The following is a 17,074-nucleotide window of genomic DNA, read 5'->3' as shown; positions in this document are numbered from 1 at the left end:
ACCACCGTGCTAAATGGGATAGATTTCGAACAGATCTAGCAATGCAAACCTGGGCATCCATGAGGCACTGTGGGCCATCAGCAGCAGAATTGTACTCAGCCACAATCTGTAACCTCATGGCTCGGCATATCCCCCACTCTACCATTACCATCAAGCCAGGAGACCAACCCTGGTTCAATGAAGAGTGCAGGAGGGCATGCCAGGAGCAGCACCAGACATACCTCAAAATGAGGTGTCAACCTGGTGAAGCTATAACACAGGACGATCTGCGTGCCAAACTGCATAAGCAGCATGCGATCGACAGAGCTAAGCGATGCATAACCAACGGATCAGATCCAAGCTCTGCAGTCCTGCCACATCCAGCCGTGAATGGTGGTGGACAATTAAACAACTAACTGGAGGAGGTGGCTCCACAAATATCCCCATCCTCAATGATGGGGGAGCCCATCCACAACAATGTGAAAGATAAGGCTAAAGCATTTGCAACAATCTTCAGCGAGAAGTGCTGAGTTGATGATCCATCTCGACCTCCTCCTGAGGTCCCCCAGCATCACAGATGCCAGACTTCAGCCAATTCGATTCACTCCGCGGGATATCAAGAAACAACTGAAGACACTGGATGCTGCAAAGGCTATGGGCCCTGACAATATTCCGGCAATAGTACTGAAGACCTGTGCTCCAGAACTTGCCGCACCCCTAGCCAAGCTGTTCCAGTACAGCTACAACACTGGCATCTACCCTGCAATGTGGAAAATTGCCCAGGTCTGTCCTGTACACAAAAAGCAGGACAAGTCCAACCCGGCCAATTACCGCCCCATCAGCCTACTCTCAATCATCAGTAAAGATAGGGAAGGTGTCATCAACAGTGCCATCAAGCGACACTTGCTTAGCAATATCCTCCTAAGTGATGCTCAGTTTGGGTTCTGCCAGGGCCACTCAGCTCCTGACCTCATTGCAGCCTTGGTTCAAACATGGACAAAAGAGCTGAACTCAAGAGATGAGGTGAGAGTGACTGCCTTGACATCAAGGCAGCATTTGTCCGAGGATGGCATCAAGGAGCCCTAGCAAAACTGAGGTCAATGGGAATCAGGAGGAAAACTCTCCGGTGGTTAGAGTCATACCAAGCGTAAAGGAAGATGGTTGTGGTTGTTGGAGGTCAATCGTCTGAGCACCAGGACATCACCGCAAGAGTTCCTCAGGGTAGCGTCTTAGGCCCAGCCATCTTCAGCTGCTTCATCAATGACCTTCCTTCAATCATAAGGTCAGAAGTCGGGATGTTCACTGATGATTGCACAAGGTTCAGCACCATTCGAGACTCCTCAGACACTGAAGCAGTCCGTGTAGAAATGCAGCAAGACCTGGACAGTATTCAGACTTGGGCTGATAAGTGGCAAGTAACAGTCACACCACACAAGTGCCAGGCAATGACCATCTCCAACAAGAGAGAATCTAACCATCTCCCCTTGACATTCAACGGCATTACCATTGCTGAATCCCCCACTATCAACATCCTAGGACTATCATTGACCAGAAACTGAACTGGAGTAGCCATATAAATACCGTGGCTACAAGAGCAGATCAGAGGCTAGGAATCCTGAGGTGAGTAACTCACCTCCTGACTCCCCAAAGCCTGTCCACCATCTACAAAGCACAAGTCAGGAGTGTGATGAATACTCTCCACTTTCCTGGATTGGTGCAGCTCCAACAACACTCAAGAAGCTCAACACCATCCAGGAAAAAGAATCCTGCTTGATAGGCACCCCATCGACAAACATTCACTCCCTCCACCACCGACGCACAATGGCAGCAGTGTGTACCATCTACAAGATGCACTGCAGCAATGCACCAAGGCTCCTTGGACAGCACCTTCCAAACCCGCGACCTCTACCAACTCGAAGGACAAGGGTAGCAAATGCATGGGAACATCACCACCTGCAAACTCCCCTCCAAGTCACACACCATCCTGACTTGGAACTATATCGCCGTTCTTTCAATGTCATTGGGTCAAAATCTTGGAACTCCCTTCCTAACAGCATTGTGGGTGTACCTACCTCACATGGACTGCAGCGGCTCAAGAAGGCAGCTCACCACCACCTTCTCAAGGGCAATTAGGGATGGGCAATAAATGCTGGCCTGGCCAGCGACGCCCACATCCCATGAATGAATTAAATATCTGTTATTCACTTCAACACAGGTTTCTGTCCTGTTTCTAGTTAAAATGGTGGATGTGGAGAATATTTGCCATTAATTTTCTGTACTGCTGGTTTATATTTTATATTTACATTCTGCTGTCCAGGCTTATTAATGATGATTTATTGTAATTAAATTATCAGACCCTTTCAGTGACCTGTATTTACTGATTCCATACAGATTGTAAAATCCCTAATGGTTCACAAGGATCCATTTTAGATTTTCCAGTCCTCATGGTAAAACTAAACAATCCTCTTATTATTTGTCACCGTTGTGTTGAATCTGTTTCTCTCTGGTTTAACTGAACTGTTTCTTTCCCCTCATTACGGAGCAACAACACAATCTGTGACTGTTCTACAATTCACCCAACAGTTAGAGACAAATAAACAGTTACCTCAACTCCTGGCATTTGTGCAGTATGGGTCCCAGCCGCTGGAGTCCTTCAAATGGAATGTTGCACTGCTCTAGATCAATTTTTATTATGGTATCACAGAGACTAATAACGTGAGACAGGATGGCATAGTCAATTGGGGTCAGTTTCAATCTATTAAATGCAAGTATTTCCATAGATCCCATTGTGGCCTGAACCAGAGCTTTATTCTGAGACTCAAACAGGTAGTGCAATGTGTTCAGGAGCTTCCTTTTACCAGTTTCACTCTCTGTGTTTCCAATCTGTCCTTGAACCTCCTCCTTCACCCAGTCAATCACTCTGCAGGTTGTTTGATGAAGAAATGGACCCATAAACTCCTCCAGGGGTCGAGCTGCCTGTGGGGAGGAGAGACCAGTAACAAAACGCAGAAATATCTCAAATCTCCCATCTTCCTCACTGTGAGCTTTACTGAGGAGATTCCGGATGTCCCCGGGATTTGGAGTCAGGAATTGTGCGAGTGCGGCTACAAACTCTTGGATGGTGAGATGCGGGAATGTGTAAACCACACTCTGGACAGAATCATCTCTCTCCAAAAGTTCCATCAGGAATCCAGACAGGAACTGGGAAGGATGCAGATTGTACTCGATCAAATCTCCATTTCTAAACACAATCTTCTTCCTGGAGACTCCTGTGAAGGCCATCTCACCGATCTTCAGTAACACATCACCGGGGTTTTCAATCTCTCGGCTATGGTTTTTCAGAATGTTGTAAATATAGTAGGAATATAGATGGGTGATGGTCTTGGGAATTTGCTGCTGTTTCCTGTCTCTTTGTGTAAAGAAGGGACCCAGTGACAGACAGAGGATCCAGCAGTAGGAAGGGTTGTAGCACATGGTGTACAGAATCTCGTTCTCCTCCACGTGTTTGAAAACAGCTGCTGCCACCGTCTGATCTTCAAAAAACTTGTTGAAATATCCCTTCCGTTCATCACCAACAAATCCCAGGATTTCAGCCCAGACACTGATCTCAGCCTTTTCCAATAAATGTAATGCAGTGGGACGACTGGTCACGAACACTGAACATCCGGGGAGCAGCTTGTGTTGTATTAAACTGTACACAATGTCAGACACTTCACACCAGCATTCGGGATCTGTGCACATGTACTGAGGTTCTGTATTTCTCCGATTGTCACCAAAATCGATCGTGTCCTTGAATTCATCCAAACCATCAAATATAAACAGCAATCCCTCTGGATTCTTCCAGAGCTCTCCCAGAACATTCCCAAAGTAAGGATACTGATCCAGTATCAGATTCCTCAGGTTTATTCTACAGTTAATAGTATTCAAATCCCGGAATTTAAAACTGAAAACAAATTGAAAGTTTTGGTATATTTTTCCAGTGGCCCAGTCATAAACAATCTTTTGTACCATTGTTGTTTTTCCAATCCCCGGAACTCCGCTCACTGCTGCTGAACTCCCAGATTTGGATTTTCTGTGGGAAAAACTGCTCTGGAATAATTGATCAGTTTGGATTTTTTCCAGTTCTTTCCGGAGATGTTTCTCTCTCCACTCTTCATGATCTCGGCCTCTTGCCAGCAATTCATGTTCTACAAGTGTCCGATCTCGAACAGTAGAAATGACCGTTAACTCAGCGTATCGATCAACCAGCTGGAAAATCTTAACCTTCTCCTTTATTAGGATAGTGTTCACTCTCAGTGTTTCAGTTTGTACCCGGAGTGTTTCCTTGTGTTTCTGTTGAACATCTGCAATTAGAACAGACAGAAAGTGGTTTTCAATGTTAGTTGCATTAACGTAAACAATTTTTCATTCCTGTTTTACTGAATGGATATATTTAATTCACAGCTTCAATAGAGGTGCATATTAGAATTGGAACTCAGTTACTGGAAATCTCGCTTGAAACGGAATAATCCTGAAAAAAGTTTCAAATTCTCCCTTGTTTCTAATATTTACTGAACCTGGAAATTTCTATGAAGCCCCTCACAGTTAATACTATCTGGCCTGCCCTGTACTATAAATATCTCATTAAGAATCCACACATGATCCTCGTATACAACAGTAGATGTTCTAGTGGATCAATCTTCACAATGGTCAGTGGTGCTGATCTTCTGCAGCAATGGGAAATAGGACACTGGATATCAGTGGGAGAGGAACAGATTGTGTGTGGTCAGGATTTCCAATGTTACTGCAGCAGGTATTGGGCAGGTTATCTAGATTATTAGCACAGGGTGACAAACAGACTGTGAATTCCACTTGACATCCTATCTGACCTGTCACTGAGCTTCTGACCCCATATACTCACCATCACAATGACTGCCTGTCCCCACTTCACCTCATTTACTGCTGAAACCTTCATCAATGGTTTTGTTAACTCCAGACTCAACTATTCCAATGATCTCCTGGTCAGCCTCCCACCTTGCATCATCTGTACCTCAGCACCCAAAAATGGATTTTCACTGGGAAAAACTCCTTCGCAACAATTGATCAGTTCAGATCTTTACAGTTCTCTCTGGAGAAGTTTCTCTCTCCACTTTTCCTGGGCTCGGCCTCTTGCCGGCAGTTCAGGTTCAAACCTGAGCTCATCCAAAACTCTGCGATCCATATCCTAACTCTCACCAAGTCCCGTTCACCTATCAACCCTGTGCTTGCTGACCTACATTGGCTCCCGGTCCAGCAACTTATCGATTTAAACATTAGAATTCATGTTTAAAAATCCCTCTACAGCCACACCCCTCCCTTCCTTTAACCTCCTCCAGCCCTAAAACCCTCCGAGAGGGACAGACTGTGAATAGTCAGGAGTTAAACTGCTGTTGTTTCATGACTCGGGCAGGATATCTGGGTATTACCTGCACTTCTACAGTCACCTGATGACAGGTGAAGATCACTGCCATTCTGATGGTGCAGAGGGGAATCAGAAAGTTGATGTTGGGTACAAAAATAAATTACTGTGAATACTGCAAATGTGAAATAAAATCAGAAAATGGGAGAAATGCTCATTTCTGGCAGCATCTTTGGAGAGAGAAACAGAGCTAAGATTTCAGGTTGATTGCCTTTCGTCAATTGGAAGATGTTAGAGACGTAACAGATATTAAACAAGTACAGAAGCAGGAAAAGGGGAGCGGGAGGTCAGAACAAAAGGGAACATTGGGAGGCAGGGAGATTAAATGACAAAGGGATGCTGGTGTAAGTCAAATTGATCTGATAATCGGACAAGTAAATAAACAAAAGATGGGTCTAGAGGACAGAAAATGCTGGAAATACTCAGTAGGTCTGGCAGGTTCTCTCCAGTTACTAAATTGGAAAAAGTAAATCACTGTTTCACTTGGAAGGAGTGTTTGGGACGCTGGTGGGAATGGAATAGGTAAAAGGGAAGGTGTAACATCTCTTGTGCTTGAATGAGATGAGGTTGTGGGAAGGGAAGAGGTTGTTGGGGGTGATTAAGGAGTGAATTAGGAAATCACAGAAGAAATGGTCCCTTCGGAATGCTGAAAAATGATTAAGCTATGAGAAGTTTAGTTGAGAATGTGAGGGAGTTTGAAATATTTTATTTAGGCAAGAGACTTTGGTATTGAAATGTTGTGAATTCCATTGGAACTCACAACATTAGCTCAGGAAACAGGCTCATAACTCCCAAAGTAATCAATAACACAGAAAATTGAAAGTCAGAAGTAAGAAGGGAATTCAGGGTAATTTGTTCACCGAAAGGGTAATAGAGCAGGGGGTCAGTTACCAGGAAAGGACACTAAAGGGACAGTGTAAGTGGGGTCTAGACAATTCAAGGTGTTTGTGTGGATACATCCTCTTTGCTAACGATGCTGCTATAACATCTCACACTGAAGAGTGCCTGCAGAGTCTCATCGACAGGTTTGCAGCTGCCTGTAATGAATTTGGCCTAACCATCAGCCTCAAGAAAACGAACATCATGGGGCAGGACGTCAGAAATGCTCCATCCATCAATATTGGCGACCACGCTCTGGAAGTGGTTCAAGAGTTCACCTACCTAGGCTCAACTATCACCAGTAACCTGTCTCTAGATGCAGAAATCAACCAGCGCATGGGAAAGGCATCTACTGCCAAGTCCAGACTGGCCAAGAGAGTGTGAGAAAATGGCACACTGACACGGAACACAAAAGTCCGAGTGTATCAAGCCTGTGTCCTCAGTACCTTGCTCTATGGCAGCGAGGCCTGGACAACGTACGTCAGCCAAGAGCGATGTCTCAATTCATTCCATCTTCGCTGCCTCCGGAGAATACTTGGCATCAGGTGGCAGGACCGTATCTCCAACACAGAAGTCCTCAAGGCGGCCAACATCCCCAGCATATACACCCTACTGAGTCAGCAGCGCTTGAGATGGCTTGGCCATATGAGCCGCATGGATGATGGCAGGATCCCCAAAGACACATTGTACAGCGAGCTCGCCACTGGTATCAGACCCACCGGCCGTCCATGTCTCCGCTTTAAAGACGTCTGCAACCGCGACATGAAGTCCTGTGACATTGATCACAAGTCGTGGGAGTCAGTTGCCAGCGTTCGCCAGAGCTGGCGGGCAACCATAAAGATGGGGCTAAAATGTGGCGAGTCGAAGAGATTTAGCAGTTGGCAGGAAAAAAGACAGAGGCGCAAGGAGAGAGCCAACTGTATAACAACCCCGACAAACAATTTTTTCTGCAGCACCTGTGGAAGAGTCTGTCACTCTAGAATTGGCCTTTATAGCCACTCCAGACGCTGCTCCACACACCACTGACCACCTCCAGGCGCGTAACCATTGTCTCTCGAGATAAGGAGGCCAAAGAAGACTGAGTGGAGGGGCAGGTTTGTTCATCTCTGGAACAGGGACAGACTTATTCGGGACAAGAGGCCTTTTCCTGTCTCTAACCATTCTCCTGTTAGATTGTGTTTCAGAAATCGGTCACAATTTTTCGCAGTTTTACACATAAAACTACAATCAATCAATGCAAAACAGTCCTGTCATGTTGCTGATTAGAATTAGAAATGGAACTACTGCCCACTTCACCCAGTGTAATGTTAAAGCAGAAAACATTTGCAGTTCATCTGGACTGTCCTACCAATAAATACACCAGTAATCCAGAGCACCAGAATCCCCATAATTAACTAGTAATCCAGAGGCCCAGGCAATGCCCTGAGGACACGGGTTCAAATCCCAACTCGGCAGCTGGTGGAATTTAAATTCAATTAATAAATTCACTTAAATAATAAAAATCTGGAATTGAAAACTAGTCTCAGTAATGGTGCCATGAAACTATCATCGATTGTCGTTAAAACCCATCTGGTTCACTAATGTCCTTTAGGGATGGAAATCTGCCATCCTTATCTGGTCTGGCTTGCATGTGACTCCAGACTCATAGCACTGTGGATGACTCTTAACTGCCCTCTGAAATGGCCAAGCAAGCCACTCAGTTGTCAAGGGCAATTAGGGAAGGGCAACAAATGCTGGCCTTGCCAGCAATGCCCACATCCCAGGAAAGAATAAACAATATATTGCATTGTTTAATTTTGGTCCTGGTTTCCTATTATTCAGGTTTGAGAAATTAAAACTATGTTTTTGTTTGTCATTACATTGGGGTCAGAAACAACTCCAGAGTTAAAGGTTCTTCTTTGAGTAGAATAAGGTTCTCTCTTTCACTGTCATGAGGAAGTTAGCTAATAACTAACTTCCCAGTCATTCTGACCATCGTCTTTTCCTCACATTTCTTCATGGACTAATGTTCTATTGTGTGAACATCTACATATATTCTCAGATTCGATCAAATACTTTCTAACGTCTCATTCTGTGCTGTGAAATTATAATGTTTTAATGTTTCACATTTCTCCACCTCTTTTCCTACAGTTTCAAAAGAGAGAAATCGGCACCAGGAAACTACTGGCCTTTCAGCCTGAAGGGATAGAAGAGATGTCCTTTATGGTCACAGGGGAAGGAACGAACCAATAGAAATTCATAATACAGCTTCTGAAAAAAAAAAGCTTGGGCCCCACAAATTTTGCAGAGTTTTTTTTTTAGGAAGTCACTAGGATAGTGGATCAGGGAAATCCAGTGCACATTGTCTACTTGGACTTTCAGAAAGTCTTTGATAAGGTTCCTCACACGAGGTTACTTCAGAAGATGGAATCTTGATGTATCAGTAGAAATTTGTAACTCTGGATTAGGAATTGTCTTCAATCATGCAGCCAAAATGTTGTAATTAACGGATGTGATTCAGCTTGAAGACATGGTACAAGTGACTGGTCCTAGACCTGCTACTCTTCACAGTCTGTATTAATGACCTGGACAGTGGTGTTTGGAGTATGGGAAGTAGGTTTGCAGATGACAACAATATCTGTGCAAGGGTTAAGACGGTCGAGGAGGGCAATCAAATCCAAAGACATTTTAGATATGGTAGGGAAGAGGACCACACTTGGCCAATGACATTCCACTTCATTAAATGTATTGCCACACACATTGGTCGGGCCAACAGAGAACATGGATATCATTTGCAGGGAGCAATAATGAGGGAGTATGAGAGGGGAAAAAAATCATGGTGTTATTTTTCACAGATCACTGAAGGTTCATAGCTAAAACTATTTAAGTATTGGGTTGCATTCATAGAACTAATCAGTATAAAACATAAAACACCACTTTGACACTGTACACATCACTGGTCTATTAGATTGGAAAATGTTAGAAGCTATTATTAAAAACATTATAGCAGGGCATTTAGAAAAATTCAAAGTAATCAGGCAGAATCAACATAGTTTTGTGAAAAGGAAATCATGTTTAACCAAATTATTGGAGTTCTTTGAGGGAGTTACATGTGCTGTAGATAAAGGGGTACCGGTGGATGTACTATACTTAGATCTCTTGAAGACATTTGATAAGGTGCCACCTCAAAGGTTATTGCAGAAAATAAAAGCTCATGGTGTAGGGGGTAATATATTGGTATGGTTAGAAGATTGGCTAGCGAACTGAAAAGAGAGAGAGTAGGCATAAATGGGCCATTGTTCTAGTTGGTAAGATGTAATGAGTGGTGTGCCATAGGCATCAGTGCTGGGGCCTCAACCTTTTACAATTTACATGAATGACTTCAATGAAGTGACCAAAGGTATGGTTGCTAAATTTGCCGATGACACAAAGATAGGGAGGATAATAAGTTGTGAAGAGGACATAAGGAGGCTACAAAGGGATATAAATAGGTTACTTGAGTGGGTAAAGATCTGTCAAACGGAGTATCATGCGGGAAAATGTGAAATTGTCCTTTTGGCAGGAAGAATAAACAAGAAGCATATTATTTAAATGGTGAGAGATAGAACATAGAACAGTACAGCATAGTACAGGCCCTTCGGCCCACAATGTTGTGCTGAACCTTTAACCTACTCTAAGATCTAAGTAACTACCTACCCTTCATTCTACTATCATCCATGTACCTATCCAAGAGTCTCTTGAATGCCCCTAATGTACCTGCTTCTACTACCACCGCTGGCAGCGCATTCCATGCACCCACCACTCTCTGTGTAAAGAACCTATCTCTGACATCTCCCTGAAATCTTCCTCCAATCACCTTAAAATTATGCCCCCTGGTGATAGCCCTTTCCACCCTGGGAAAAAGTCTCTGACTATCCACTCTATCTATGCCTCTCATCATCTTGTACCCCTCTATCAAGTCACCTCTCATCCTTCTTCGCTCCAATGAGAAAAGCCCTAACTCCCTCAATCTTTCTTCGTAGGACATGCCCTCCAGTCCAGGCAGCATCCTGGTAAATCTCCTCTGCACCCTCTCTAAAACTTCCACATCCTTCCTATAATGAGGCGACCAGAACTGAACACAATATTCCAAGTGTCGTCGAACCAGGGCCTAAAAGAGCTGCAACATAACCTCGCGGCTCTTAAACTCAATTCCCCTATTAATGAAAGCCAACACACCATACGCCTTCTTAACAACCCTATCAACTTGGATGGCAACTTTGAGCGATCTATGGACATGGACCCCAAGATCCCTCTGTTACTCCACACTACCAAGAATCCTGTCTTTAAGCCTGTATTCTGCATTCAAATTCGACCTTCCAAAATGAATCACTTCACACTTTTCCAGGTTGAACTCCATCTGCCACTTATCAGCCCAGCTCTGCATCCTGTCAATGTCCCGTTGTAACCTACAACAGCCTTCCACACTATCCACAACTCCAGCAACCTTCGTGTCATCGGCAAACTTGCTAACCCAGCCTTCCACTTCCTCATCCAAGTCATTTATAAAAATCACAAAGAGCAGAGGTCCCAGAACAGATCCTTGTGGTCACCACTGGTCACCGAGCTCCATGCTAAATACTTTCCATCTACTACTACCCTCTGACTTCTATGGGCCAGCCAATTTTGTATCCAGACAGCCAACGTTCCCTGTATCCCATGCCTCCTTACTTTCTGAATGAGCCTACCATGGGGAACCTTATCAAACGCCTTGCTAAAATCCATACACACCATCCACTGCTCTTCCTTCATCAATGTGTTTTGTCACATCTTCAAAGAATTCAATAAGGCTTGTGAGGCATGATCTGCCCCTCACAAAGCCATGCTGAGTGTCTCTAATCAAACCATGCTTTTCCAAGTAATCATAAATCCTGTCTCTCAGAATCGTCTCCAATAATTTGCCCACCACCGACGTAAGACTGACTGGTCTGTAATTCCCAGGGTTATCCCTATTCCCTTTCTTGAACAAGGGAACAACATTTGCCACCCTCCAATCATCCGGTACTACTCCAGTGGACAGTGAAGACGCAAAGATCATCGGCAAAGGCGCAGCAATCTCTTCCCTCGCTTCCCGTAATATCCTTGGGTATATCTCGTCTGGCCCCTGGGACTTATCTGTCCTCATATCATTCAAAATTTCCCGCACATCCTCCCTCTTAACCTCAACCTGTTCAAGCATATCAGCCTGTTCCATGCTGTCCTCACAAACGACCAGGTTCCTCTCACTAGTGAATACTGAAGCAAAGTATTCATTTAGGACCTCCCCTACCTCCTCCGACTCCAGGCACAAGATTGCTGAGCTCTGAGATGCAGAGGGATCTGGGTGTCCTAGTGCATGAATTAGTAAAGGTTAGTATGCAGGTACAGCAAGTAATTAGGAAAGCTAATAGAATGTTATCGTTTATTGCGAGGAGAATTTAATGCAAAAGTAGGGAGGTTATGTTTCAGCTATACCGGGCATTGGTGAAACCACATCTGGAGTACTGTGTACAGTATTGGGCTCCTTATTTAAGGAAGGATGCAAATACGTCAGAAGCAGTTCAGAGGTTTACTAGACTCATACCTGGAATGGGTGGGTTGTCTTATGAGCAAAGGTTCGACAGGCTATGCTTGTATCTGCTGGAGTTTAGAAGAGTAAGAGGTGACCTGATTGAAACACATACGATTCTGAGGGGTCTTGACAGTGTGGACGCGGAGAGGATGTTTCCTTTTGTGGGCGAATCTAAACTAAGGATCACTGTTTAAAAGTAAGGTATCGGTCACTTAAGATAGAGTTTAAGAGATTTTCTTCTCTCAGACGGTCGTGAGTCTTTGGAACTTTCTCCCTCAAAAGGCGGAGGAAGCAGAGTCTTTGAATATTTTTAAGGCAAAGGTGGATAGATTCTTGATAAACAAGGGGGTGAAAGGTTATCGGGGTAGGTGGAAAGGTGGAGTTGAGGTTACAATCAGATCAGCCATAATCTTGTTGAATGGCGGAGCAGGGTCAAGGGGCTGAGTGGCCTATTCCTCCTAATTTGTATGTTCGCATGTTGGTACATTTAAACTATGTAAGGGCAGGAATAAACTGGATGTTCGATAGTTCTTCTTTCCCAGAGAATTGTGAGCCTCTGGAATGTGCTGCTGGCTGCTGACTCTCTGTATACCTTCAAGAGGGAGCTGGACCAGTTCCTGACTGGGACAGAGATCTCATCATATAGCAGGTAAGTGTCTTTATAGGTAAAATGTGGTCCATGTGATCTCCTGGATTGATTTCAATGGCCTGGGGGAAGGGGGTTGCGGGCAGGAAGGAGTCAGAGAAGAATAATACAGAGCACATTTTCCCATATTGGCTCTGGGTGTTTCCATTTTTTTGCTTGGCTGTGGGGGTGGTGTCTTGTGGGGGTAAGGGGTGAGGGAGGGATGAAGTGTTTAAACACAATGGTTGAGCCTTCATGGCGTGGGGTAGGTTTGATGGACCATCCGGTCTTTTCCTGCTCATCATTTTGGTGGGACATAATGCTCGGGGTGCAGGAAACCATGAACATCTGGGTCAAGGCACTGCTCTTTACTGTGAGCCCAGAGCATCTGTGCAGCACACAGGAGGTTTGTATTGAGATTCACAGCTTATCAGGATCCTGCCAGGTGTGTGTAAGACTTCAGAAATAATAATCAGCAGCTCGATTAAGTGAAATACAATGTTCACATATTTACAGGATATGACAGAAATCATATGAATTGTAACTTGAATCTATGCAGAATATTTGAGAATTGACAACAAATCCAAACCGTGTTCAATCTTGTTTCACCAGCCTTTGATTTTCGGATTCCCAGATTCTGTCAATCTCTTAAACAAACGGCTACAGTCAATCATTCTGATTCTCGGAAGTGAAATAAACAGTTTGAAATCTCCATGTCATCACTTACCTTTCAGGTGGCTGGGTAATTCAAATAAACCACGTACGATGTCCATATAATCAAATGAATCACAACCTGTTAAAATCAATTAATTTTCATGAAATCAGATTTGTGTAATATTATAGTAAATTCTGCAGTGTTTGAATCTGAAGTTGAATTCAGTGTGTGATTTTACCGTACCGAGTTCCTGTATTTCTTTCAGTATTGTCTCCAACTTTGGTAACCTGTGGCGCATTTTCACAAAGGATTTCCACATCAGCCTTCGGACCCGAGAGCCTTTCTCCATCACCAGATTTAGGAGAAGTTTGGAACTGTCTGCCCGGTTTCCCTTCTCCACGAGCTCAGTAACTTTCTGTAAAGAATAATAATGAATATATGAATTCTCAGTTTTGAGCACAGAAAGCAGTCACTGGGCCGGGTACTGATCCATTCTGAACATGGGCTGAATTTATTTTTTTATTTTATTTATTTAGAGATACAGCACTGAAACAGGCCCTTCGGCCCACCGAGTCTGTGCAGACCATCAACCACCCATTTATACTAATCCTACATTAACCCCATATTCTCTACCACATCCCCACCTGTCCCGATATTTCCCTACCACCTACCTATACTAGGGACAATTTATAATGGCCAATTTACCTATCAACCTGCAAGTCTTTTGGTGGTGGGAGGAAACCGGAGTACCCGGCGAAAACCCACGCAGACACAGGGAGAACTTGCAAACTCCACACAGGCAGTACCCAGAATTGAACCATGGCAAATAAATGTGATAAAACTAAATCCAAAATCAGAAGTATTGTTCTAGGAGAGTGAGGAATCACTGAGAATCTGCAGTATTTTAATGGGATTAGTTTTCTCTGTCCTTCAGTGTCCAACATGACATCAGATACTGATTGACAATATGATCCACTTGTTTCTCACACTTACTTCCTGCTGTCACAATTTGTGATTTACTCAGAAATAAAACAGAAGTGAATCAGAACTCAAGTGACAGGGAAGGACGATTCTGAACTGAGGGAAGCAGCGAGAAAACTGTCTGAGAAATTATCACCAACCAATAGAAACAACCCCTGTTGATTTATCAGTCAGGAGAATCGACCAATAATAATAATACTGAAAATCCAATCACTCCATATATATTCCCCTCAGTAATTGAGATGTCAGATACTCAATGTTTTGTACACCCACTGCCAGTATGAAACCTCAGTAACCGGGAGAACATATCCAGCAATGGATAGTCAGGACTTCCATCAACAACATACATTTAATATAGGATGTTTAATGTCAAGAAATGTCCCAAGATGCTTCACAGAGACGGAATCAGACAACGGACCCGAAATAAAGCAGGATAAATTGGCACAGGTGACCAAAACCTAAAGGAAAGGTAAGTTTTAAGAAGGAGTGGGAGGAGGATAGATTGCAGGAGTGAATTTCAGGGCGTGGGGCACAAGATAACTGATGGAGAATTTATAGGATATGAATAACAGATGATGATGTCAATATTTCCAATGTCTAACAGGGAGAACATGGGGAGTGACATTCCACACAGAGAGCACAGGCGCAGAAAATTACACAGTGAATGAGCTCAATTTCCTGATGTTCCACCTGGGAAGTGACATTCCACACCAAGAGCACACGGGAAAATAACTGAGCAAACTGTGGACAGTTTCAGACACTCCGTTATTGGAAGGAAATAAAAACAATGGAGAAACTTTCCTGTAGATGCACCAGGATGTTACCAGGGCTGAGTAGTTATTGTTAATGTGGGGATTTGAGAATTTAGGAATCATTCAACTCGAGGTGGGCAGATTAAAAGATAAGTTGATGGAAGTCTTCAAGATTGTGAAAGTATCTGATGGATTAAATGTACAGCATTGATGGGAAAACAGTCGGGTTTTTCTGCCCCTACAGTTTTTTTGGGGTTGTTTTCAGTTTTAGTTTCCCATATTTTCTTCATTTCACCTCTTCTGTGCTTTTAACCCCAGGCTATTTTTATCATTTTAAGTTCCCTGATTTACTATTAAGTAGCTTCCTGGGTAGCTCATTGTCTTCTCTCTAAATCCTGTCTGTTGGCTCTGTTCCCTCCTTTTTCCAGTCCGACCAAAACTCTTTCCCTTTGTTTTCAGTCCAGACACAAGTTATACCTGAACCTCTACCCTGTCCTTTGTATGGATACTGATGGATCCACTGATATTTTCACCACTTCAGACCATGCTGTCAGATTTACGGTATTTGCCGTTGTATCCATTTCTTTACTGTTTTACGGTGAATATTCCAGTCAGTCCCACTTCCCCGCTCGATCTTTGTAGCCTTGAAAGTGTATTTCCTTCAAGTGCCCATCCAATATCCTTCAGAGATCAGTTAACAACTCCATTATCAGTGCAGTATGTGACTGCCCGGAGTCAGACCTTGGTCATTTTTCAATCAGCATTTCCTTTGTTCCCACGTTACCATATTCTGTCAGTTTTGTGATGTTAGAATAAATTAACCTCATTCTGTATCCCTCCCACTTACTTGATACTCCTGTCCAGTGAAATGGTCCTCGCATGTTAATATGAGACTGAGTCCCTCCACTCCTTCTTCAATCGCCTGTTCTAGTCTCTCCCGGTAGAATTTCATCAACTTGAACAGCTGGTAATCGTCGCACTTTGTCAGGAAATCAGTGATTGTGGAGTTCGGATCTGTGAACACAAATGGAGAAAACTAAACACATTATCGGTATTCTATCCAGGCTGTTACATTTCCTCTGATATCAAACAGCTGAAACCTCCTGTGAGCCAGATTACCAAACAACTTCAGAAAACAGAGAAACACCATATGTATCACATTCCACTGACCAGTATAATCACTTCTTAAGCACTGCAGAAGTTTGCTAAACATAATTTACCTTCATGTTATGATTTACCTTCATCTTACCTTCCGGGAGCGGAGCGGACCTGTGGAGAGAACGCCGAAAGCGGAGCCAATAAATCGGCCCCGAGGATTGAGGCCCAGTCTCTTACCTTCTGGGAGCAGAGAGGAGCTCTTCCAGCGCGCCGGAGTTTTGAAAAAAAAAGCCAACAGTGACATCAGAGGGGCGCTGCAAGGTGATTGGTTGGGAGAAGACTTGGAGGGCGGAGTACCAGAGCAGTGAGTAACTTACCTCGGGTGGAAAAAAGAGAGAAAAAACACTGAAAAAGTGACGTCACAGGAAAGCTGTGACCTGATTGGCTGGTAGGGAATCTGCACTGAATCTGAAAATAAAACATTGATAAACTAATTAACCCTAATTAACTAATTAATTAATAAGTAGAGGAGTAACTAAACCAAAGGGAGGAGATTACTGTATTTAGCATTTAACTTTTATAGCAGAAATCTAGCGCTCGGAACCATAGAGTTTATTGTAACCTAATTTAGTCAGGATTTAATAAAAATTTATTGTTAATTAATTTATTAATTAATTAATGATAGAAATGTCAGTTAGAGGGGTGAAGTGCTTCACCTGTGAGATGTGGGAGGTCCGTGACACTTCCAGCGTTCCAGAAAACTGCACCTGCAGGAAATGTACCCAATTGCAGCTCCTCACAGACCGCATGGATCGGTTGCAGCAGCAACTGGATGCACTTAGGAGCATGCAGGTGGCAGAAAGCATCATAGACAGGAGTTTTAGAGACGTAGTTACACCCAAGGTGCAGGCAGATAGATGGGCCACCGCAAGAAGGGGCAGGCAGTCAGAGCAGGAATCCCCTGTGGCTATCCCCATCTCTAACAAGTATACTGTTTTGGATACTAAAATAAAAGCAAAATACTGCGGATGCTGGAAATCTGAAACAAAAACAAGAAATGCTGGATTCACTCAGCAGGTCTGGCAGCATCTGTGGAAAG

General features: G+C 43.7%; 1 protein-coding gene across 1 annotated transcript in view; it reads right to left on the bottom strand.

Moving 5' to 3' along the window:
* The window catches only part of LOC137385164 (NACHT, LRR and PYD domains-containing protein 3-like), a 104,957-nt gene that overhangs the window by 44,895 nt on the left and 42,988 nt on the right, over positions 1-17,074 (bottom strand). Inside the window, exons 3-6 of the mRNA XM_068060130.1 lie at positions 15,725-15,891; positions 13,388-13,559; positions 13,217-13,282; positions 2,585-4,322 (exon numbers count right to left, since the gene is read on the bottom strand). Coding sequence (XP_067916231.1) covers positions 2,585-4,322; positions 13,217-13,282; positions 13,388-13,559; positions 15,725-15,891 — 2,143 coding nt within the window. The remainder of the gene's footprint in view (positions 1-2,584; positions 4,323-13,216; positions 13,283-13,387; positions 13,560-15,724; positions 15,892-17,074) is intronic.

The sequence above is a fragment of the Heterodontus francisci genome, chromosome 28 (genome assembly GCF_036365525.1).
Source record: "Heterodontus francisci isolate sHetFra1 chromosome 28, sHetFra1.hap1, whole genome shotgun sequence".
In the NCBI taxonomy this organism is placed as follows: domain Eukaryota; kingdom Metazoa; phylum Chordata; class Chondrichthyes; order Heterodontiformes; family Heterodontidae; genus Heterodontus; species Heterodontus francisci.
Note: the sequence above shows the minus strand (reverse complement) of the source record. Positions and strands in the feature narration are given on the sequence as shown.